This window comes from Amblyomma americanum, chromosome 9 (genome assembly GCF_052857255.1).
Source record: "Amblyomma americanum isolate KBUSLIRL-KWMA chromosome 9, ASM5285725v1, whole genome shotgun sequence".
In the NCBI taxonomy this organism is placed as follows: domain Eukaryota; kingdom Metazoa; phylum Arthropoda; class Arachnida; order Ixodida; family Ixodidae; genus Amblyomma; species Amblyomma americanum.
Genome location: NC_135505.1, coordinates 100,187,668 through 100,211,886, shown reverse-complemented (window position 1 = coordinate 100,211,886; position 24,219 = coordinate 100,187,668). Strand labels below are relative to the sequence as shown.

The window sequence follows — 24,219 nt, the reverse complement described above, 5'->3', positions numbered from 1 at the left end:
ATCGCCATCATGAGAACTGACACCACTCAAAACTCTTACTCGTGCTTTGGAATTTTCGACGCACTCTATTGTCAACCGGACAAGAGAAATGTCGCCTATGACAAACACCTCTCTATAAGCACCAGATTACCGTTAATAGAGACCCAAGGTTTCTATGAACTTATCGCGTATACAAGAATCGGCTACAGGCAACTTTAAGCCCTCTATTTTCTTTTACCGTGGCAACATTTTTTGGTGACAGAAAATCCTGTGTGACCATAGTGTAATGAAACATCCTCTTAACGATGTCTCACGGGGTGCACCCTTAGTTCTCACGAACTGAGTAACGAACAGTGACAAAGGCACTCTTGGTTTTTAGAGCACACTTACCCTCTGGGACAGAGGGATATACATTTTCATTGAAATGAATGGCTCGGGCGGTGCAATTGTTTGAGGCCACTTTAAGTTTAATTCCACGTTTACATAGACACCCCAGCACCACTCACCTAGCCAGGTGGCAAGTGACCGTAAAGCTGTGCCGTATTATGAACGAAAATGAAGTGGGAAAATTTCCTCGCCTTTTTTTTCTCGCTGTATAAGGAGTGGTAAGGCACTCTCCTTTCCATGGCGAAGCCCCTTTAATGACTGGCAACTGGAGACTGCCCGGCTTACTCGCGTCGCTGCATGCCAGAGAGGTTGACTGGAGGTCGTAGATTGTTCTCCATACACAGTTGGGAAACAGAACAATCACGCGCAGAAATATAAGAATCCACAGCTTGTTAAAACTTGCTAAATTCTCCTTTCGCGGTTGCGTAGCTTTTGCAAGAGTGCTAGTAGCAGAGGAGAACCCGTCGCGCCGGGACGTTTTCCAGAGAAGTTCCTGCAGATTGTTTTCTGCGGAAGATATGCTCCCTGTTGATTGGCGCTGCCCAAGCTCACCTTGTTTCCCTAAGAGCGTCATCACCATATGACTACGGGCCGGCGCGAGCCTCCGCAAAATGGTCTTATGAGACATTCCAGGAAACTTGGCAGACCTGCGTTGATGATCACAACGTCACAACAGTGGTCACAATGGCGGGATAGTCAAAGGCAACAGGGAAAGGCAGCCGCGGGATCTACATACGTCAGCGACTGGGCGCTGTGAGCACCTGATGTTCTCCCCTCAATTCACCAAACTTCACCAGCACAGGTTCTTGTAGTTTTCAGAAGGGCTGCGTGAAACACTGGACATAGACTTGATGGTATGAAGCCAAGTAGGAGGGCTTTAACACCAGGGCTGATACCGAGGGAGTGGACTAAGCAGAGTTGAGAATTGATTGCCCGTGTCACACTTGTACCTCGATCATTGTGAGCGACAGTATATTTCTGAAAGTGCAGACGGGAAAAGGCTATTGAGAACGATTGAAACTCTTCAGATCAAGAGAGAGAGAGAGGGTTTATTGATAGGAAAAGAAGAGAGGTTGGCCTGAAAAATAAGTATCCGGCCTGCTACTCTGCTCTGGGGGACGGGAAGAGGAGATAAAAGAAGGTCACGATGGGGGACGATGATGATGGAAGGAGGCAGATGGAGAACTACTTAAAAAAAAAACAAGGCACCAGATCAAGATCAAGGAACTCATTGAAGTATATGAGCATATGCTGGCCATCACCTTGGGCCAGGGAGTGCCTGCTGACGAAATGATGCGAGGGCTGATTACCAGGAACGCCGCTAGGAATTAAGAAGGAAGCAAATTTGAAGGGGTACTTAACTCGTTCTTAAGGAAATTACGCGGTAGCTTTAATGGGTCCCTTCAGGGGCACTGACTCCTTTTTACCTTGCACGTCACAGACACTGCTTTTCTTCCACCATCACATAACGCTGAACCTACTCTTAAAAGTACAATGCGATAGCATTTGTGTTGTGGTGTCAATTGATACCACCGAGGCAAAAAGGGTTAAGGATCCCTCCAGCTCAAGTACTCCACCTTCGTCGCCTAGGTTCGGCCTACATACCCATATATGAGGAACTCATCATCGTCTACATCACATTGTCATTGTCTAGGTCACAGGTAGTCCTTATACAAATTGTGGTGCGGTGGTGCAGTAGTAAACGACGCGCCACAGCCCCGTAAGGTGGCTCTTTCAAACACAGTCACTGGTGCGGATTTTGAGACAAAGGCAGCTCTCGCCGGGCAACCTCCCGGGACCAATCATCAGTGTAACTGGCGCCTTCCACGGTGGGGCGGTTTGCGCATAATCCGAAGGATAGGTTACCACGTAGTACAATAGGCAGGTTGCACGGTCCGGATCTTCTGTTCACAACACTGCCAAGGACGACACCGACGACGCCGGATTTCCTGCAGAACGGGAAACGTAAGGCTGCCGCGTTAAAAAGAATGCCAGCTCTGTTAGTGCGAAGAGGAAGATTAAAAAGGAAAGCTATGCGGGGGGCTAGAAGAAGTAGACAGACAGGAACGGCGGGTAGAGGAAAAGAAATGACGAGGTGAAGGGGGGTGGTGGGAAACGAGCATCTAGAGGAAAAAATATTGGTCGATTTTGCGTAGTAAGGCAAAATACCAATTAGGTGCGCTAGCAATTCGGTATTCACTTCGGTTCCATTGTGCAGATCCGGTGTTCATGGATGGCAGTTGTTCGGATAGCGATAATTTGTTAATGTCCATATTGTTCATTCTCACCTTTAAACTCGTAGATCTCAGGAAGTCCTTCTGGCACTCCTGGTGTAGTGTTGCAGCAGTCAAGTGATGCACGACGGCCCTTTTTAGGAAGGTGCTACCACTGGCGGCAGGTAGGTAATCAGCCTACCTCAAAACACTATTCAAACAAACGAACGAAGATACAGGTAAAGAAACAAACAAACAAACAACGGCTAAATGCGGATAATGTCCAATACTTTGTCAGACGTTTCTCCCTTTCACACATTGTTTATATTTAAGTATCCACTTGGTGTATTCTATTTTTCTTTCCCAGTATTATCTTGGTATATCCTGTACATTGATTTTCCAGAGATATCTATTATACATAGCTTGTTTTTCATTGTATAGTTTTGTGCATATTTCATATTTTGTATCCTGTATATTGTATTGCATATTGTATACTGTATGTCTTCATGCGATGTTTTTGCATTTATTTTGTAAACTGCCTCTTCACAGGACGGTAGCCCTTCGTCAGGTGTTGACACACCTTTCGCCCGCACTCCCTCTGTTTTGTTATGCAAACAAATATAAAGATGTTAAAAGAATCGCTAATGCATTAAAACAGCTTGCTTGTGTAACCAAGTTGATGGACCTTGAGCACGAAGCTCATCGGCAATGCTTGAGGAGGGATAAAACATTTTCTGCATTGCATGATGTTAACGGTCATCACTCGAGAGACATGCGGCCGCCCATCCTCATCGCAACGGATATGGCAAAGTATCTCGCAGAATTCAACCCGTTTCTCTGCGGAAGCGCATCGGCAGTGTTGTTGAGTATCGTAGTTTTTAGCCCTTCTTTCCAGCGAAGCATCTCATGAGTTCGAGAAGTTTTAAACGACGGCTTGGAGGCCTGTGATGAGCTGAGAGATTTTTTGTTGGAGATATTGGCTGTCAGCGGCGGATACTCGCGAAAGTGATCAGTACGAAAAAAAGAGTAGCTCAGCTTACTTGAGTTTTTCGTATAAGCTGAAAGCCAACATAACAGAATTGTTTAAGAGTGAGGAGTTCTGTGAGGAGCGTCACAAATTAGGAGAATATGCAGTGGTAAATCAGCACGGCCAGAGGGTCACAGAAAAGGATACCTTTGTGCCACATGCCTCTGCACCTTGCCTAGTCGAAGATGCACAGTCCAACCCACGCGACGGAAAACAATTTCCACCTGGTGTGTAACCAGCCTTAAAACCGGAGCATACAGTTTCGCGATTTCTGCATGTTGATATCGGAGAGGCGTCATTATAACGTCCGTCTCCTATTCTGTCAGCAGTGGAAGCGATGGTGGGGCGTGCCGGAGATGAAGGTGGACAAGACGGCGAAGCAAAGGCCATTGCCGAAAGAGACTTACTAGAACAGGATGAGGCGCTATCACCTTCGCGCACTAACCGCGTGCATTCCCAGACACCCTTAGAGCGTGTAGAGGTAGCGGGCTCGGTCTCAGAGGAGGTGCCCTCGACTCAGCGTGGCAAACTTCGGCAGAAGCCAGCTACCAAGCGGAAAGGTGAGTGGCCGTTTTGCGCACAGCTTTCGCCGTTCGAAAGCCACGGAATGGATCAAAGCGAAATGTTAACAAAGAAAACAAACTTTATATAGCAAAGAGACGAAACAGGGGAAATTCTACTATTTCGTAATAATGCCTACAAAGTGATTCAAAAACAATGCAACACGCGCAGAGTAACACTAGACAGAGCTAGACTTGAATACAAGAGATATTTTGCACTTGAACTGCCCTAAAACACCACAGAGGTAAATAAAACAACACAATTTCTTCACCGGGCACGACAGGCCGACGACAGGAGGATCCCGACGGTAGTCCCAAATGCAGGCATATGCTGCCTCGCGGGTAAGTGGCTGGGCGACAGCGGTATTTTGCCGGGAATCGTATGGTAGCGCTTCTACGAAGCTCCTAGCTAAGGCGGCTGACAGACAGCGGTACACGTCCTTCATATAAAGAGCGCGCCGCTTCTGTTCGTTTTTTCGCGCCAAGAAAGGCGCGCACTTACGCACAGTACAAGCCGTACAGCTGCGCGTCGCCATTGGTCATGCGTGTACACTTTAAACAAATAGAGTAAAAAGGGAGAAAAACTGCCCTCTAGCGCACACCCTTTTTATAAAAAGGTGCACTCTTTTTACTCAAATATAGGTGTATTTGTGTTCAGAGTGTAGAGTGGCGTCTAGAGAATTCGAATCGCTTCTTTCCGACCCGCCGCCGCCAACGTGCCAGCGAAGTGCAGAGGTCATCATTGAACCCGCTCAATGCTACGTGCACTCTGCCGGCAACCAGTGCTCGTTTCTCAAACTTTCTAGAATCTTTGATGTACGCCGCGCACGGACCGCGACGGCTTTTCGATTGTGCGCCGAATTTTGTGACGCACGCAGGGATCCGAAATGTCGCTGAAGAGAAGGAAAAAGTGGTAGCGTCAGTTTTAAAGCAGTCAAACCGAGTAGACGTGCAAAAGCACGTGTTTAGCCTGAGTGGCTCTTGGTTATGCTTTGCTTAGTCGTCGGCACGTCTGGCCACGATATTATACTCAGCCTAGGCCCTCATGTTTATTAAAGTTATCTGATCTGTTCGCGCTCCAGTTGGAAGTTGGTGAATACGACGGGGTGCAATGCACAGCGCGAGAGGCTGTTGCAATTTAACTCAAGGCGTCACAGGCAGCGGCCATAGCACATTGCTCTCGTGAAGTGGCAGCGAAGCTGATCTTCTGTTTGCGTCTACGCAGGTTCGAACGCCGGTCGCGGCAATATTTATTTTATTTGTTCAAAGTCAAGGTCAAGTCTTAAGCGTTAGGCCGGCTTTTGCAGCGTTGGTCGTGAAGATTTCGCTCAAAAACCCCGAAAATTTTATTAACAGAAGCGGACCCACGTTGAGTATGCGGACGCTGAGAAGACTGACACACGTAATAGTCTCGGTTGGCGAAGCAAAATGGGCCAGTTTTTGTATGCCACTCTGGCCTCGGTTACAGCCTGGGAAGCCACGACTGTAGAGCTCAGTCGCGATTAATACAACTTTGAGAAAGGCTGACCGCGACCAGCGGTCGGTCTAAATGCATCACGAGAACGAAGTTAGCAGCGCAGCAGCTTAAAGACCACGCGAGAAATACGCTGTAGAAACGACTGAAGAGTCGAAGCAGCTAGACAACAAAATAAAAAAACCTCCCTGACTGCATCGTTGCTAGAGGGGTCATTAAAGTTTACTACTAAACAGCGAACTTGAGGAAATGTTTGAGATGCCGGCACGGCCGTCAACAATACCCTTGAGGGAACAAGCACCGGTAAATTGGCCTAAAATGCATATATTATTGTTAGATAAAGAAAGCGATGGCAGCAAATGGTAGACAAGCAACTTCCGCTTGAAATGCAGAAGTAGTAGTCAAAGAGAAGGCAGTTGTCACCGAATGATATTAGCCAAGGACGAAAAATTGACGTTCCATTGAAAGCAAATGAACAGTAAAAGTGAAGGATCATCGGGTGAAAAGAAATGAGAAGAGCAAAAAAACATAGTTGCCACCTTCCGAAGCACCAGCGTCGTCAGGAAAATGACGCCAACGAGGGGTGTGACGACGAGGACATAGTAAGAGGTGTCCGACATAACGGTGTGAACGACGGAGAAACACAGGAGTCCTCGTTAGTGAGTCTGCTGATCGTCCGCCCGTTATGAATATTGCCGAGAAACATTGCATTCTGACGCGTAGGGCCGATAATGGCAATTATACTCACGTTAACAGCCTTAAACTGTGAGGAAACCTCCGCCTTCAGGGGAGTATGCGAGCCGAAGTATCGTCTGACGAGTGACAAAAAAGACACAGAACAATAAGCTGGCAACATCGTTTGTTACGGGCTAGATGAACACACACCAATAAGCAAATGCCCCCGCAACGTGGTTCTAGCAAGGCATAGCGTTCACAGTGGTGTAACCGCGCAGTAGCCTCGGAGCATTTCAACTTTTCAACGAGAACATCGTTGCAAGAAATACTGGGTACACTGACATAAAACAAGCCCCTATCCGCTGCAACAAACTTTGAGACGATAGTCGAGCCTCCACGGTACACAAATGAAGCGGCGCTGATGTTGCAGCCGCTCATGCCGAGTACTGCTGTAACGCTGCCGCCAGCTTGCCATGGAGGCCCGCAGAACGCTAGCCTTAGCGCCTCGCCGGCGACTGGTCCGTGCAGCCGGAACCACAAATTGCGCGGTAAGTGCACCCGCACTGATCGCTTTCAGCGCGCTGCTCGCTCGGCCTTTATCGAGCTGTTGGCGAGATCGCGAAAATGTTCACCGGGCTGTCGATGAACAACTTAGCAACAGGCTCGTTACATTCGGATGCACCCGTTCGCATATGAAGTACGCAGCATGATATGTGCTCCACCTGCGCAGCTTGTTGCGACGAGCAATAGGGGGTCTTGGTAACCGCACTCCCCCCTCGAAGGCCGGACACACCAGTAGCGGGCAAGTCTTATCTTGCAGTCTGATCTTGCAGGGAAATCGAGGTCAGCATCCCACGTCTCGTGGTAGGTCTTGTACCCGCAGAAAGACTTCCGTCGCTACCAGTGGCGCCCTGAAGTTAGCAAGCACAACTCGCTGGGCCCGCGCAGGAGCAGTACTTGTCATGTCATCGTACGCTGGTCCCTCGGTCTTGTGTCTTCTGTAGGGTCGTCGCTTTCGAGGGCGCGTCAGCAAACTGGGCAGAAGGCCATGGTGGTTTGTGTAAGTGCGGGTTTATTGACGAGTGTCCTGGCTCTTGTGGTTGACTCTTTACCGTGGTTTTGATTCTCTTTGATAACATGGCTTAAGGAGCATCGCGGTTGCAGGCACAGGAACTGCCCTTCGCAAGTCGCAGACTAACTCTGTTGCGACGTGCGGGCACAGCGGCTGAGCCTTGCAGGTCGCTGATGAACTAAGCGGCGACGGCAGAAGGGCTGCGCCTCGCAGGCCGCTGACCCACTCTGCGATGGTTGCCAAAGAGACTGCGCCTCGCAGGCCGCTGACGAATGCTGGTGCGGTGGCCAGAGACGCTGGGCTTCACAGGTCGCAGATGAAATCTGCGGTGCTGGCCCGAGGGGCTGCGGCTCGCAGGCCGCTGACTCCTTCTTCGGTAGCAGGCAGAGGGACTACGCCTCGCAGACTGCTCCCGGACGCCACCTCCCGTCAACCTCTACCTGAAGTTGTCCACTTCTCTCACCTGAAACCCTAAATCTCGCAGTGCCCAGCTGCGCCCTCAAGCACAGCGCGACGGTGTTTTTAATGCCGGGGCCGTGCAACGGACAATTCCTGGGCATACGACGGTGAGGAAGTGCCCGGGTGGAGCGCGCGCTTTGTCCTGTGCTCCCTCTGATCTGTGCCCTTTGCCCTAGCCTCTCTTACGACTGAGTAGCCTTCGGGCAACGCAACAGTACAGCCAGAGACAAAGTCTAGGAACGCTGAGTAACCAGAAGTCGCGTTTTTCCCCGGTTCACAGTTTTCGCCACTCCCATATTTTCTCTTTCCTTCAGATGCGTCGTCTATTCCAGTCTTTCAAAGCTGCATTCGCCACTCCCATATTTTCTCTTTCCTTCAGATGCGTCGTCTATTCCAGTCTTTCAAAGCTGCATTCCCACGCCTTCCGGTTGGACAGTTCCACTTGATGCCATAGAGGAGAAAAATATATGATCTGTTTTGCAACAGATTAGAGTTTCCTTTAGCTTCATCAAGACAGCAATGACAATCCCTCGTTAACGAAATTTATCGTTTCATTTGTTCTAAAACTTAACAGCATAAAAATAATTTACTGTCTCCCCTGGGCCTGCGTTACCATTTATGTCGCATTTCGGTATGCATTTAAGCCGATATTTTTGTTTAACGAATTGTCAGACGAGCCATAAGGTGAAATCAGATATGCGTTTCATACTGAACCTTATACTGAAGCGGTGCTCAACTATGGGGCAGAAACGTGAAAGCGAACTAAAATGATTCGGCTTAACTTGAAGGACAACACAGCGCCCTATGGAAAGAAAAATTATAGCTCCAACGTTACGAGGCCGGAAGCGGGCACAGTGGGTGAGGAAACAAGCGCGGGTTAATTACATACTATCCGAGATTGAGAGGAATAAACGGGATTGGACAGGTCATGCAATGCGAAGACAAGATAGCCGCTGGTGCTCGATGATAACAGTGGATTCCAAGAGAACGCATGCGTAGCAGGGCTCATAGTCAGGTGGGCGCGATGAGATGAAGTTTGTGGAGATACCATGGCCGCAGCTGGCAAAGGAAAAGGTTAATTGAAGAGACATGTGAGGGGCATTTGCCCTGCAGTGGGCTTAGCCAGGATGATGATGATGATGATGATGATGATGATGATGATGATGATGATGATATAAAATGGAATTAAGCGTCGTCTTCACCAGTGCCTCGCACGCATGCTTGAGGCAGTGTCATGGCGCATGGTCATCACTATCATCAGTTCGAACCGTCTCTGTGGGGCGAATACCAGGGAGGTGAATGGGCGTTTTGTCTGCTGACAGGCTCGATATCGGCGCTCGCTTCAGCCCGGAAATGGTGTTCTAGACCTGGTGAGCGGCTGAGGCCCGGTCTCCTGCGAGGAGCCAGGCGAGACAGCGCCTTCATGCCGTGACAGGTGACCGGGCTGCCTACCCATGGGCCCTGAGCCCTTCTTAGCAGCCATGGACATTTCGTCTAATTCATCCCGTGACATGTGTTCTTCACAGCCCGAAGCGCTGCGCGCTGTCCCGGTAAGTTAGCCAAATCATTGAATTCGAGATCTAACTGGTAATCAAAACGGGTCGGCCTGTGATAGCATTGTGAAAAGGCGGTCTTGTTCTGTTCTCTTTAATAATGTGAAAGCATTAGTAGTCCTTTTACGAGAAAAGCCTGCGGCGTCTGTTTTTCAGTGTGATTACTCACAGGCGACAGAAACACTCCCGGCAATGGCCAGAAAAATAAGGTGACGGGATCACGTGGCCGTAAGACGCATACATCAAGCCAGCCACCGCGACTTAAGACAATCACACACATGTAGTTCTATATATACACCTCCCCCACTACCTGACCTCTAATTAGCGCCAGTTTTCAGTAATACATTAGTCGTTAACCTATCTGCCTTTCCGTTTTTCTTTCTCATACCAGCAGCCGCTTGTCTTGGTTTGGTTTATGGTGTTTAACGTCCCAAAGCTACTCCGGCAATGAGGGTCGCTGTAGTGAAGGGCTCCGGATATTTCGATCACCAGGGGTTCTTTAACGTGCACTGACGTCGCACAGTGCACGGGCCCCTACAATTTCGCCTTAATCGAAATTCGATAGTGGAGGCCGGGATTGAATCCGCGTCTTTGGGGTCAGCAGCCGAGCGCCATAACCACTGAGCTACCGTGAGCTTACATGTGCTCGTCAAGTTCGAGGCCAGTTTGCGACAAGAATTCGAACCGACGACACATGCACCTTCAGTTGTATGCCTTGTCAGGCTCTTTACCTCTTCCCTTAAGACGCGCATGAGGTGTCCATCGAGGTGTGAGATAGTAACTGGGCATTTCGTTTCCCCAAAAACGAATTTTCATATCAAAATCGGCGGCTGCGTTTTTATGGAGGAAAAACGCTAAGGCGCCCGTGTGCTGTGCGATGTCAGTGCACGTTAAAGATCCCCAGGTGGTCGAATTATTCCGGAGTCCTCCACTACGGCACCTTTTTCTTCCTTTCTTCTTTCACTCCCTCCTTTATCCCTTCCCTTACGACGCGGTTCAGGTGTCCAACGATATATGAGACAGATACTGCGCCATTTCCTTTCCCCCAAAAACCAATTAAAAAATATCAAAATCGTGAACAAACCGTTCCTAGTATACAATTGCGGGCGGGGTCATACGGTTCCTCGTTGCATATAACTTACGTCTCTTACTGAGGCGGGAGGCTAGCTCGCGACAGGTATTCAAACCGAGTGTCCGAATGTTTGGAAACTTGGTTTCTGGTTTCTTTTTTGAGGAAAGGAAATGACGCAGTAACGGTCTCGCATATCTCGGTGGACACCCGAACCGCGCCGTAAGGGTAGGGATAAAGGAGGGAGTGAAAGAAGAAAGGAAGAAAGACGTGCCGTAGTGGAGGGCTCCGGAATAATTTCGACCACCTGAGGATCTTTAACGCGCACTGAAATCGCGCAGCACACTAGCGCCTTTTGTGTTTCGCCTCTATCGAAACGTGGCAGCCACGGTCGGGCTCGAAACCGGGTACTCCGGCTCACTAGACCAGCGCCTTAATCACTGCGCCACCGCGGCGGGTGTGAGTGTCTTGCTTGGACCTTTATGGATTCAGCGTTCAGATGCGCGTCTTCGTTTCATTCATTTGTGCGCAACATGCGTCGACGTCGAAAGCACACGATGACAGCCTAATTATTTCACCTTCACAACACGTAAGCAGTCTTGAGTACCATCTGAATTTTTCTGACCTACTCAGTCTCCTGATACAGAAACAGGCCCCATTTTTTTTTTCATCTCCACCTCGTTTTTAAAGCGAAAGTTATACTCCTCCTGTACAAAGCTTAAGGTCCGGCGGCTATAAAATTTGACCTTCAAACCAAGAGATGAGGCTTGGCTTTGACGTCATGCCATCTGACTCGTCACGCCTCTCCACAGCTGCGCGCGTTGAGCCGATGGCGCTGGCTCGCCTCGCAACAATCGAATCGCGTGACTCGCTGTGCCTCAGCACAACTACGTACGTGGAGCCTACGGCGTTCTCGCAACTTCCGGAAACCACGCGACGCGCTACTCGTTATATAAAAGCGTGTGACGTGTGCTTACCTTCACACAAAGCCATGGGCGAGTAACGTGCCGCAACTAGTGCTTCCTGGATTTGTCCTCGCCGTCGAGCGGAATCTGATGATCTTCACGATGTGGAAAGGCTTCGGACTGGATAAGCATGCTTAATACAGCTTTCACTCGTCTTACTAGGTTTAGCCGTGTTGAACTAGCTGTTTTTTAGTTTACAACGAGATATTTAAATTTCATATATCGGCAATTCCAGGAATCGCACACAGATACTCTCCTGCTTGTGTGTGAAAATGTGGCAAGCACTTGCGAAAATTGTTCAGTGTTGTGCAGTGGAGAGACTCACTGCGCGTAAATCAGTTCAGTGTGGAAACTGTGCGCTTGCTTCGGTGCAAACTCAGTGTACACTGTTCTCCGAACATTGCACGTGCTACTGAGTGTGGCTCTTCTACTACATACTTTACAATTTATCCATTACAACTGGCATGGTCCGGTTTACAGGATAACGCTACTGTCATGGAAGTCCGTAGATAACAACTGGTTGATTTATATCTTCTTTTTAAACAGCACTGGTAGGTAGGTTACCTTCCTGACAAAACGCAGTGGCAGACACTTGGTACAGCAAAAGAGCTCAAAAGTTGGATTGATGCCGTTATTTTTTTAGCGTCTCACTATTAGTGCCCCTATCGAGGACGATAAACGTTGTTTGAAAGTAGCCCTGAAAGACTGCAAAATGTAGATCACATTTCAATTGAAAACATTCTTTATAGTGACTACCATAAAATGGAAAAGAACATGCGTCTTTACCAGCGCCACATGTAGAAGCACTAAAGAAGCGAAGCGGTGTTCCCTTTGGGAACGTGCGCTAGCACAGGGCTTCACAAAACCTGGAGAGCAGGAGCTAACTGGGCAGCGGATGTGCTGGTGTCGTTCGTATAAAAATGGATGTTGTGCTTTTTGTACATATTTCGTGCTTGTCTCCAGAACTACAATACAACCATGTGTAAGAATGCTTTTTCGTGCGAAAAAATCAGCGGCGGCTGCGCTTTTATGGAGGAAAAACGCTAAGGCGCCCATGTGCTGTGCGATATCAGTGCACGTTAAAGATCCCCAGGTGGTCGAAATTATTCCGGAGCCTTCCACTACGGCACCTCTTCTTCCTTTCTTCTTTCGCTCCCTCCTTTATCCCTTTCCTTACGGCGCGGTTCAGGTGTCCAACGATATATTATTACGGCGCTGTTCAGGTGTCCAACGATATATGAGACAGATATTGCGCCATTTCCTTTCAACAAAAACCAATTATTATTATTATTTTTTATTTCCAAACAGCTCTACAGACGGGCTACAATGCATAGCTATGGAACTGGAATTGAGCTAGCTGCGCACAGGTCACCTGATAATGCAGAAAGCCGTACCGTCCAGTGCATCCCTACAATCTAAAGCACAAATCATTGCGTATTGCGTCGCACTTGTCCGTTCTGCCGGCTCTTCGTGCAGGTCATCGAAGCAGACACATTGTCCGCCATGGAGCAGGACATCGACGAGACGGGCGACAAGGTGCTGGCTGATCTACAGCACCTCCGTAAGAATAATGTTCGCTCTTTTGATATTGTAATCAATCGCCGCTTGTTGCAGTGATCGCATTGAGTAAGTTACGATGCGTGAAATAATTTCCTGGGCAAAAGTTATCCACCTAGCACATTTTTCCGGCACCGCGAGATTGTAAAGACATCTGAAGCCAGCTATGATCTTCTTACGTGAAACTTCAGCCACGAGACCATCCCAGTTATGGCTATACTAATAAGGCTTTATTAGTCAGCCCTCTTACCCTGCTTTCGGAGACGCTAAAACTTATCGGAAATTTCATTAAAGCAGCAGGTCAAAGAAAGACCCACTTGCGCTACAAGGCGACAGGCAACAAAATAGAGGCTGCTTTGTGGCTCATTTTCGATTAACAAGTTTTGAATACAAACCAAAATGTATGCGCAAATGACACTTCTTGCAAACATTCAACATGACTCATTAATAACAAAGAAAAAGTGTGCTTCCCTACAGCGCGAGTAAACTGCTAACGTAGGCATCGATCTCGTGGAATGACGCGCCTTTACTTCGGAAGCCTGGGACGGCGCCACTAGGCTCAGTAACTGTCCATTTTCGCAGTATTTGAATGCCACAAATTTCTCCTCCTCCACTTAAAAAGCAGCTAAAAGCCAGAAAGTATCTTACTTAATTTCTCTTTTAGTGCTCTCTCTTAGAAAAACTTATTTTCTGGACCAGTAAATTTGAGCATGTATTGAGTGCGAGCACTGAACAGAAGTGTATGGCGGCTCGCAGCCGGTGCTTGATGCTTAGGCTATTTTTCGTTTTCAAAGAAATTTCTCTTCTGGTCAAGTCTGTACATTTTAAATTATTTTAGCGTTGCGTATATCAATAAATTGCCAATTTCGTTTGCGATTTCATGCGCCCTTAGCCACACAAAAAGAATCAGCCGCGATAGATAACACATGTATTTACTACCGTATTGACTACTCATACCGGCAAATGAACGCACGGAAGCGGAAGTGGACATTATTTCGCCAAATTTGAAACATGTATTAAAGTTAAAATTAAGGTTATTATTATTAATGTTCGCAAGGTTTCAACTACTATTTGTAAGCCTGGCGATGCTGGAGCGTGCAGTGCATTGTGCTACAGAAGACGGAACTCACGAGCAAAGTTTGCTGCAATCTCAGTTTTATGCGCGCAAGCACCATTTCATGAGGTCTAACTGCCTCGCTTGGTTCGTATGAAGCATGGCCTTGAGGCTAACCTGGGCCAAACCTAGCATAGCAACAGCCCATGCAGAAATAAACTTAATATTGCCGCGACTGGGTTCCGAATCCGCGGCGGAGCACACAGATCAGCTTATCTGCACACTGCACGAGTGCACTATGCTATCGCCGCAGCCAATCACGCCTCACGTTCAGCTGCAACACACTCTCGCGGTTCGCATTGAAAAACGTCGTCTACATGAATTAATACTGCTATTAAACTAATATTGTCGCCAGACGTGTCGACGACCCAGAAAACCAAGCCTGGAGCCAAACAGGCTAAACACATGTTCTCCACGATTACTGCGTTTAATTACGTTAAAACCATACCGCTGTTGTTATTTATTTATTCTGTTTTTTTTTCATTTTCTAGATTCATTTTTAACGTCATGCTCCGCTGTTTATAATTATTGAGAGCACAAAGCAAGCTAAATGAGGAGCTCATCAAGACATACAAAGGAAGGAAGGCAACAGACACCAAAACCAAAAAGCATAAGGGAGTGATTCTTGTCTTCATTTATTTTTTTATTTGAAGCCTTGATCAATCGGGAATTAGTACTGGAAATAAGCGCACTACATATTTTCTTCTAATAAACGCCGCACGTTAAAAAATATCAATAAAAGATCAGAACATTTCGAAGAGCTCCTTGGTTTCGGTGATTGTGGGCTTCCTTCAAGGGGAGATGAATCGTACAATCAATGCGGCTGCTAATTCGCCATTTATCCATACACAAAAAAATTTTTAAAGCAAATAAAAAGTCGCAACATTCTCTATCCTTCTTGGCTTCGATGCCTGTTCGCTTCCTTCCTAAGTGTTCTTAAATGTGGTGGAGAAGCCCTAAGTATAGTCTCATACTAGTTGAATCGCTGTTCCGTCACGAATAGCAAGTCGCATTTCAGTTCTCTGCATTTGATTAGTTAATCGTAATTCTATCACGTAACTCGACAGATTTGGCACCATTACGTAACTTTAGTATATAGCCGAGCCTACTTATAACAAAGGTGACGGTCACGCAGATTGCATTCCTTGTTTCTGTTGTTCGTAGTAAGTGGACTCCTTGTATTACAGCAAAAATACTAAGTGCGCCAAAGATGGAAAATTATTCTGTATAAACTACGTCGTCGACTCTTCAAAGCATCGATTTCTTCAAAGCAGACCCCAAGGCGCCGTTCTCCAGGCTCTCCAAGGTGGTCATGTTCTTCTTGCAGAGATTCCTGCTGCCAGCAACCAGCTTTAAGGACGCGATATAACTAATCGTGGTCGAAGCGTGTACGACCGTAGGGAGAGGGTCGGCCACATTAATCAGATTCCTAATGGTAATAGAGGGCACTTAGTGTACAACGGCTTCATCAGAACCAGGCTCTGCAACGTTGTCTTCTGCACGAATTCCAGTTGAAAAATACGACAGAGCGGGTCCCAAAATACAACAGAAACTTTTGTCGTCCAGTCGTTATGACAGATGTTTTGCTGTAGCGTTCTGAAGTTGTCTGTTGCGACAGAACTGGCTCTGTTGTTACGACACGAGACTGCTCAATACCACGGCCAATCCTGTTGTTACTAAAAGAATTTCTGTTGTCAGGTCCCAAAATATTATGGCAATACTTTTTGTGACTACAAAAAACTTTTTGATGCAACGTCCGCTCAACTAGGCGTCAACGACGCGTTGCCACATATCTACATGCGTCTCGCCGCGTGTGCCTTCGACAACGTCAATTATTGTTCCTAGGCCTATGCAGTGACGAAAGTAGCAGCCCAGCACAAGTGCGCAACACTCAATGAGCTTCACTCTCTGCTGTGTGGATCTGTCTGCACAGGGTAGCAGCAGAAAAGATTAAGCCGATTGCCCAGTTGAAACATACTATGTGGCCAGCGTGCTCTGCAAGGAATTCAAACTTGTCAAATCCCTGCCGTTAATTGGTCCATGATCACGCACAGGGGCTTCGCTTTCGACGCTCCCACTGCATCGCGCCCAGCGCGCTTCTGTTTCCATTTTGGATGTTTTGCCAAGCCGGCACCCACGCAGGCAATTACTGGCAAGTGGACGGCCGACGCGTGTTTTTCCGGCGGTTGCCAAAGGTTTTAGTGCCATCTTTTGTTTCTTTAGGCCGACACGTTTTTTTCCTGGTGGGGTCGCGGGAGCTAAGATACACTCTTCTCTTTCCGCGCTGAGCTCGAAGCACGACTTTTTGAATTTCTGGGGCGAGTTTACGCCACCTCCTCGTCTCGTTCACTATAACAGGGTAGTGCAGCCACAGTTGTTCTTTGCATCTAAGACGATTTGCCAGTGCCCTACTGCACATTTTGATTGTAGCACCGCACTCGTTCGTAGTATGTCAGCGTTCGTTATATATGTGAGCGTTATAAGTGAACTCATCTATTTCTGAGCTGCATTTGATTCCAATCTTTTGCAACAGTTAGTAAGTAAATGTAATTTAGTCCCTTTTAAAGTGAACTGAAATGCGTTAAATAGCTAAGATGGAAATGGAATGGCAAGCTTTTTGTCATCATGTTCACCACAGTTTTTTATGTGCAATAAACCTTCTAGTTTCTTTTTTTAAGGCGAAAGCCTTACTTGCCCCATTGAGTGAAAACCCATCTGTGTATGTGTGCGTGCGTGTGTGTGATAACACCCCACGGTACCCAGAAAAGATGGCGTACACCTGCAGACGGTCGGAGCATCCGAATGCAACATGATACAGCAGCTGGTGAGGAAAGAGGCGTGGGCTGTGATAGATGGTGGTTGGGGTGTAAACTTCATTGGCCATTAATATTACAGTAGGGCGGCGACTGCGTTCACGAAGTTAGCGCGGAGTCGCGGCGACGGCTCAGAGGTAGAATTGAAAGCTGTGTGGCATCGGCTTACATCACGCCGCAGCATGCGGAACCGAAGAGGAGCAGCAGCGCCGCGGTGGCTGTTTCGAACAGCCATGTAGAGGTAGGACGCTGCCGGATGCGTGGCAACACATTTCTCTCTACCCGTCACGCCGCTGTCCGCAACAACTTCGTTCACAGAGGGAGCAGGAAGGCTATAGCCTTCTCACACGTAAACAGTCTTATGTACCTCGGTTTACTTTTTTAGGTGCCATGTATTAATAAATATAGCAGTTAAACTCGAGTATTCATATTTACATGAAGGCGTTTCATATAAACTATGAAAAAATACTTTGCACGGATACACAATAAAATAGAGAGAGTTAGGGCACTCCTCAACAACTTAGAATTCATTCTCAGAGAACACAACGTTATTTCTTACGTTCCTCACGCAATGTCAAAGAGATGAGCCATGGCAATTGCAAAAAAAAAAACTGAAAGGCGCGAAAATTAAACTTTAGGTTAACTCGCTCCTTCGCTTCGTTTATCGCCTTGTTTGCTTTTGCATTTTGTAAAAAAAATGCGCCATTGAAACAGACTTAAACTATGATCTCTCCTCTCAACGCTGATACTTGGCTGGCCGTGCTTCGTGGCCAGAAACACGTGGATTCCGCAATTGGTCAGTGTGAGCAGAAGTGAAGTTCGTTGACAATTACCGACATCTGATCAAAGAGCCCTTTTTCTAAATTTCTACGCCGTATCAACTAGAAGTTTCCCTCGCGACACAGATGAATCCCCGAGGGTCGGGATAAAAAGGAGCAATCAAACGTTTACGCAAAATCGGCTGTTTTTTTTAATTCGTAGTGTGATGACTTGATTTGGTATGTAATTTCGTAGCAATTTTAGTGCAACAAAACTTGAATCTTCAAGTACTGACGTAGTCTTCTCTGGCTCGAAAGGAAAGCAACACTGTCACTGCTGTCGCTATGACTGCTTTGACTGGTAGACGGCCTAAATATGGAGGTCTGGCGGTGGTGGCTGTATTAAAGACATGTATTCTAGATATTTGCAATTCTGTGGCGAATGCCTTCGTGTTATCACCACCATCGCACAGTGCCATCAGACAATACTGATGTTCTTCAGATATTTCCCAGCATTCAGAGTTTTCGAAGGCGGCCAAGACAACAAGAGCCGTGTTCTTTTCTTAGCAGATCTACATTAGCAGCACGGAATTCTTAACGATGTGCGGCGTTATTATAAGTGATAGCTCGGGAGAGGGCTTTCTCGTGAAAAATATGATCGAGTGACGAGTTAGTGAGCCAAACTTTTGACTTTCGCTTAAGGACCAGACGCAGAGGCGGACCGTGAGCGTGAGGCGACCTCCTGCGAGACCTGCGGAAAGCGCTTTCCTACGGCGCAAGGCCTAGCAGTTCACCATTTGCGCAAGCACGGCAGCCGGCCACCGCGAAGATATCGTTGCTCCTACTGCGAATATTCCAGTACTAAAAAGTGAGTTGTTGCCGGTAACTGGTTACCAGCACTAGATTCAGTACATTTCCTAATGATTTGAGGGCAGGCAGGACGCGAAGCCAAACGCAATTTTAACAGCGTCAGTGTTTGGCTTGTTAAGGAGCATTACGCGTGGCGTTTTAAATCAGTCACGAGTTAACTGAGTTAAGAAACACTGTTTTCGCCGTAATTGCCTTTGGCCCCTCACCACCAGTTTTCGCATGTCACTGAAACTGTCCAAGTACTTCAATAACATACGTTGCCGGGCTAACTGGTTTGGCATTTTTGAAAACGACATAGCGCTACAAACCTAAAGTTATGATTATGTGCACAATATGTCACACAGTCTGAAGACAGGGGCTAACAGACAAAAGATGCCGCTAGTGTTTTTAAGCCATTAACAAGTTGTCGAAAATTATACCCCGGATTTGTGGCGCTGAAGCACCCGGCTGCAAGAAAGCATCAGATAGCCTACGTCTGCTGCGTGGACAGAGTGGACACAGACGCAGCACAACTTACCTGAATAAGTCATCTCTCAGTCCCCACAAGGCTAGGTAATATTGTCTCCCGTGACATCTCTCCGGATCTCGCTTTCACTAAGAATGTCACCCGACCTACCTAGACTCACCTAGGGGAAACCCTGGGAAGCGACCATTACATACCCTCAATCAGCATAATGTCCCCACAACACCGCACGCCCCTCGGTATCAAACATTACCAATGGGGAAGCCTACAGATCCGCGGCTCCACATTCCATCTCTATTACTGAAATCGCGGCATGGACCCAGGCCCTCTGTGACACCAATCAATCGCACACGCAAACCCTCCAACAGACCGTTGATAATCCCGCAGTCGACCCCCATCTCCTCCACCTCTGGGAGGCCCGTCATGGCCTACTCAAGAGATGGCGCCGACAACGACATAATCGAACCCTCAGAAAGCACATAGCGCCGCTTACCTTACAAGCTCAAGACTGCCCCGCACTCTCCATCCAAAACTGGCATCAATTTTGCGACTCCCTTCGTGGCACTCTGAGTACTTCGAAAACATGGGCCATACTCCCCAGCCGTCTACATCCTGAAAGAACAAAGGCGTCTACCAATAGAATTTTGCAAGCAATAGCCCATCAATTCACCGGCATTGACCAAGAGCTCCTGGACACCCTTCGCTCCAAATATTTCGGCGCTCGACAGCCACTTACCTATCCTATCACTTACACCGGCCACAACAACCCTAACTCGAAGCGCCGATTACTTATGAAGAGGTCTCCGCAGCCTACCGCGCTTGCAGCCGGTCTACTGCCCCAGGTGCCGGCAGACAAAACCATTAACGCGCTGCTACTCAACCTCTCCAATGATTCCCTTCAAGCACTTACCCAACACCTCACTGATGAACTGTGGACCCAAGGCAAAATACCCCCACAGTGGAAACATGCAGAGGTGATACGCATCCCTAATCCCAACAAGACAACCTCCCTCTCTCCTCTCAGGCACATATATCTCACCTCCTGCTTGGGCAATCTATACGAGCGAATCATCCAAGCAAGCCTGCAAAACTACATCGGATGTCATAATCTCTTACCCCCCTTTATGTTCGGCTTTCGACTAGGTCTTTCTACGCAAGACACGAAGACCTCACGGGGATACCTCCCGGCGGAGAGCACCTTCTTCTAACACTTGACACTATGGGCGCCTTTGACAACATTTCCCACTCTGCAATCCTAGAAGGCCGAAATGAGATAGACTGTGGATCTCGCATGTTACAATATATCTCCACTTTTCTCACTGCCCGAACACCCACGATAGGTATCGAATCTACTAGATCGCCTCTCTTCCAAACACCTGACATGGGCATTGCACAAGATGTTGTCCTATCACCACTACTATTCAATATAGCCATGGCCCCTCTCGTCCACAAGCTCTCTACACTCTACGACATTGGATATACTATCTATGCGGATGACATCACCATCTGGTCAACCCGAGGGTCCCTCGCCGCCAGAGAGCAAGCCCTACAAGCAGCCATCACTGTGGCCGAGCATTTTGTTCAGACCAGCGGTATGCAATGTGCACCGGACAAATTGGAAATCATCGGTATTCATGTCCCCGATGTCGTTCCCCCGGCCCAATCATGCTTGAAATTCACAACCACCCTACAGAAGAAAAATCACTCATCCGAGTGCTTGGCCTCTGGATCCAGCATGATGGCAAGCCAACCCGCACCGCTGCCACTCTACGCACGTCTGTGCTCAATATCGCACGTATGGTACCAGGTATCGCTGGACATCGCAAGGGCATGCGCGACGACGACATCATCCGATTCATTACGGCCCTGGACCTGAGTCGAATCCAGTATGGTCTCCCATAACACAATATTGATCGCAGCGCCATGTGTAGGATCGATTTCCTTATCCGTAGCCTCTTTAAAACAGCTCTGGGCCTCCCCATGTGTACATCCACCACAAGATTGCTTGCACTCGGGGTTCACAACACGTTTGGGAAATCCAGGAGGCTGTTCTGAACTGCCAACAGACACGTCTACTCACAACCTCGGCAGGTAGGGCCATCCTTTCAAGGATAGGCGACCCACAAGCCAACAGGACATTGGCACTGACAGGAGTTCTTCCAAATTCTGTCCGCTCACGCCTTTGCATGGACTCTGTCCCTCGCTACGTGAACCGCGAGTCACAAGCCCCGCACCGCCAGGCCCGTGTTCGCCGCATCCGTAGGCAATACGGCCAGGACAACTCGGCTATGTGTGTAGATGTGGCTTCCTATGCAACAGCCGCACAGATATGCTCGCGCTGCGGTCAATCCCGGCAGCACTCCATTGTCTTGAAGTGCCCTTGACGGCACCGGATCCGGCGGCCGCAGAAGCTTTTGCAATAGCTATCACCACCATAATGAGCGACACCCAAAACCACGGCACCAGCATTTTTACAGACCCCCTACCTGTCTGTAGAGCTTATATGAGGGGACCTGTCCCGCGCACGGCTCTCCGCGGACTGGGCGGCCATCTGCCGTATGATAATGTCATCACCTGAGTCTCAGCACATTCAGGTTTCGATGGAAATATTAGAGCAGATTCCCAAGCTCGACATTATACCAACCGAGCGGGGCACACTGACTCTGCAAAATGGCATTTTTCTGGGCCAGTTGGTATGAATCCATGATTTGGGCCAGCATGAACTTTGGGACACAAATGAAGAGAGACACGTGGAACACAACAGTGTGTTCTGTGTTCCACGTGTCTCTCTTCGTTTGTGTTCCAAAGTTCATGCTGGTCCAAATCATGGACACTGACTCTACTCTCACCTCCTAACTCATTTTTCAACCCGCCAGAGACCCTCCGCCTGTATAGGCGTCTATACCACCCGCCACTTAAGAAAATTTAACCGGAGGACACTTACTACCTAAGACGCATCCACACTTACTTTCCCCAATCTCCACCGCCTACACCACTTTCACCCAACATTATACACAAATACATGTCCTTGGTGTGGCGAAATTCCCACATTCACGCGCATTGCATTGACATGCTCAGCTAAACCGAACCACTCAGGGCCACACAACGCGGCGCTGTAGCACTGGGAGGTAAAGGTGACCAGCGGCTCCCTGCCCTGAAAGACCAGGAGGCGCTAGTCGCCATCGCCAAAGCGTCGGCGGAAGCCACTGGAGTCTTGGACTGAGGACCCCACCCATAATCCGCTTCGATTTCCTTTTTACAAATAAATGTTTATTATTTCTTTCTCTCTGCGGCAGTCGCGTATGACTTGCAATGTTTCGCACTCTGCGGGCGTATAAATATTTCATTTAATGGTTGCGTCATTATGTTTTTAACGAACTAATTGCCAATGAATGTTTCACGTTAGGCCAGCATAAGAACTTTCAAAGAGTTTCCCGCTCATTCCCCCCAAGAATTCGGATTGTTACGACAGCATTTATGCTTCGTCCCAAGTGTGCTTCAGATATGGCAGTTACGTTTTTTGCGTTTAAACTAACTTAATTCGCCGGAATATACAAACCCAGGTGGATGGTGACCAGGCACGAGAGGATCCACACCGGCGAGAGGCCTCACGTCTGTGAAGTGTGCCTCGCAACCTTCCAAAGAAAAGACCACCTCAGAGACCACCTGGTCATACATGTGCGCAACAACGAAAGACCATTTGAGTGTACCTGCTGTCTTCTTCGGTTCAGGGCATCGTCCACATTGTATATCCATAAGAAGCAGTATTCTCATTACTAAGTGGCCACTAAGTGTCCTCAGTGACAGAGACCTTTGACATGCGTACGAATCCCTGCGAGCTTAATTACTCTTACCATAGAACTGGTTTCGGGAAAAAATTCCACTTCTGAGCCACTGCAAGAAAGCATTGTGAACTCGTGTAGGCCACGGAGTGAAAGGCAAGCTCCTAAAGGTTACGTGAGTCGCCGCAGCCTTTGAAGGTCAGGGCGGCTTTTGTGAGGACGACAACTTCGTCAATACGGCCGACCACCACGAAATGAATAAATCTATAAAAGAGCAGACTGCGCGATCGCGAGGGTAGTAATATGTTTTAGTGTGCATTCATCGATGACTCCAGCCGCAACGTGCAGTATGCCTTCACATGTGTGTACTATTGTATCACCAGCCGCGGTGGGCCACAGATAACTGCGCAATTATTTCCTGATTGTTCTTGTATATGATTATTTCCTTTTCTGTATTATGCCATTCATTCGTCTGCGTATATTAATCGATTAATTATCGCAATGCTGTATTGCGACCATGGCTTATTTTTAGGTACGATTTTTGGAACTGTTATTTTTGGTGCTACTGCCTTTTTGCACTGCCTGCTATCGTTTATAACTTTACTACATTTGTTATTTCATTGGAACGCTTCCTTCTCCACAATCTTGTGTTCTAGGCGATTCTTGTGCAGCAGTCGTACTTTACAGCACCTCAGTGTTCGTGTTACGACTAAAATTCAATTTGAACTTGTGATACAAAGTTGTATGTCTGTTTACAGTTATTCATCAACACATGGACGCTCAGGGACGACGTAGTGGGGGGTTTATGAATATTTTTACCACGTGGGCTTCTCTAAAGTGCGCTGACGTTGTACTACACGCGGGTGTTTCGCATTTTTCAGCCAGTGAAATACAGGCGCCTTGTCCCAAACTCGATCGCCTAAACTTAGGATAAGCATCGCGACAAAATTGGAGGAAGCACTTGCTCTGCCTTAAGGATATGACGCGATAACGTAATGAGTTAATTCCCCCCAGATACAGAAGGTCATTTTCTACCTTACGTTCATAGATCCCTGGGAGTCGTCTTACCTCTCCTGGCGCAGTGGTGCAGCTGTTAAGCGATGTGCCACTGCCCTGTCATAGCTAGTGGTCCTAGCGGTGCGCCTTGTGAGGCCCGGGTTGCTCTTCCCGAGCAACCAATCATTAATTTAACTGCCACCTCTCACGGTGTACAGTTTTCTCATTATGTGGTAGCCAGGTTGTGATCACGCAGCATGGTCCCATGACCTTGGCAGCCCAGCTGCATTCTAGGTTGCTCTCTAGGGACCACCTGGCAGAGCTATGACCTTGAATGTTCGATTGCGACGCCGACGCCCACACCGGTTTTTCTGGAGAACGGGGCCTTTAATGCTACCGTGCTAATAAAGCGACTCTTGAGATCACGAGGTCA

The 24,219-nt window shown here is 47.9% G+C and overlaps 1 protein-coding gene across 1 annotated transcript; it reads left to right on the top strand.

The window, feature by feature from the left end:
- The first annotated feature begins 9,103 nt into the window (after positions 1-9,103).
- LOC144105232 (zinc finger X-chromosomal protein-like) lies at positions 9,104-23,242 on the top strand. Its single transcript, XM_077638380.1, has 4 exons — positions 9,104-9,396; positions 12,910-12,994; positions 18,378-18,543; positions 22,572-23,242. The coding sequence occupies exons 1-4, from the start codon at positions 9,301-9,303 to the stop codon at positions 22,786-22,788; spliced, it is 564 nt and encodes a 187-aa protein (XP_077494506.1). The 5' UTR covers positions 9,104-9,300; the 3' UTR covers positions 22,789-23,242.
- Positions 23,243-24,219: the final 977 nt, after the last annotated feature.

Excerpts from the sequence above, each read along its gene's own strand:
- LOC144105232 (XM_077638380.1), top strand. The coding sequence starts at position 9,301 with ATGGGCCCTGAGCCCTTCTTAGCAGCCATGGACATTTCGTCTAATTCA. Across the intron at positions 12,995-18,377 it reads GGCTGATCTACAGCACCTCC|GACCAGACGCAGAGGCGGAC; the intron begins GTAAGAATAATG and ends CTTTCGCTTAAG. Across the intron at positions 18,544-22,571 it reads GAATATTCCAGTACTAAAAA|GTGGATGGTGACCAGGCACG; the intron begins GTGAGTTGTTGC and ends ATACAAACCCAG.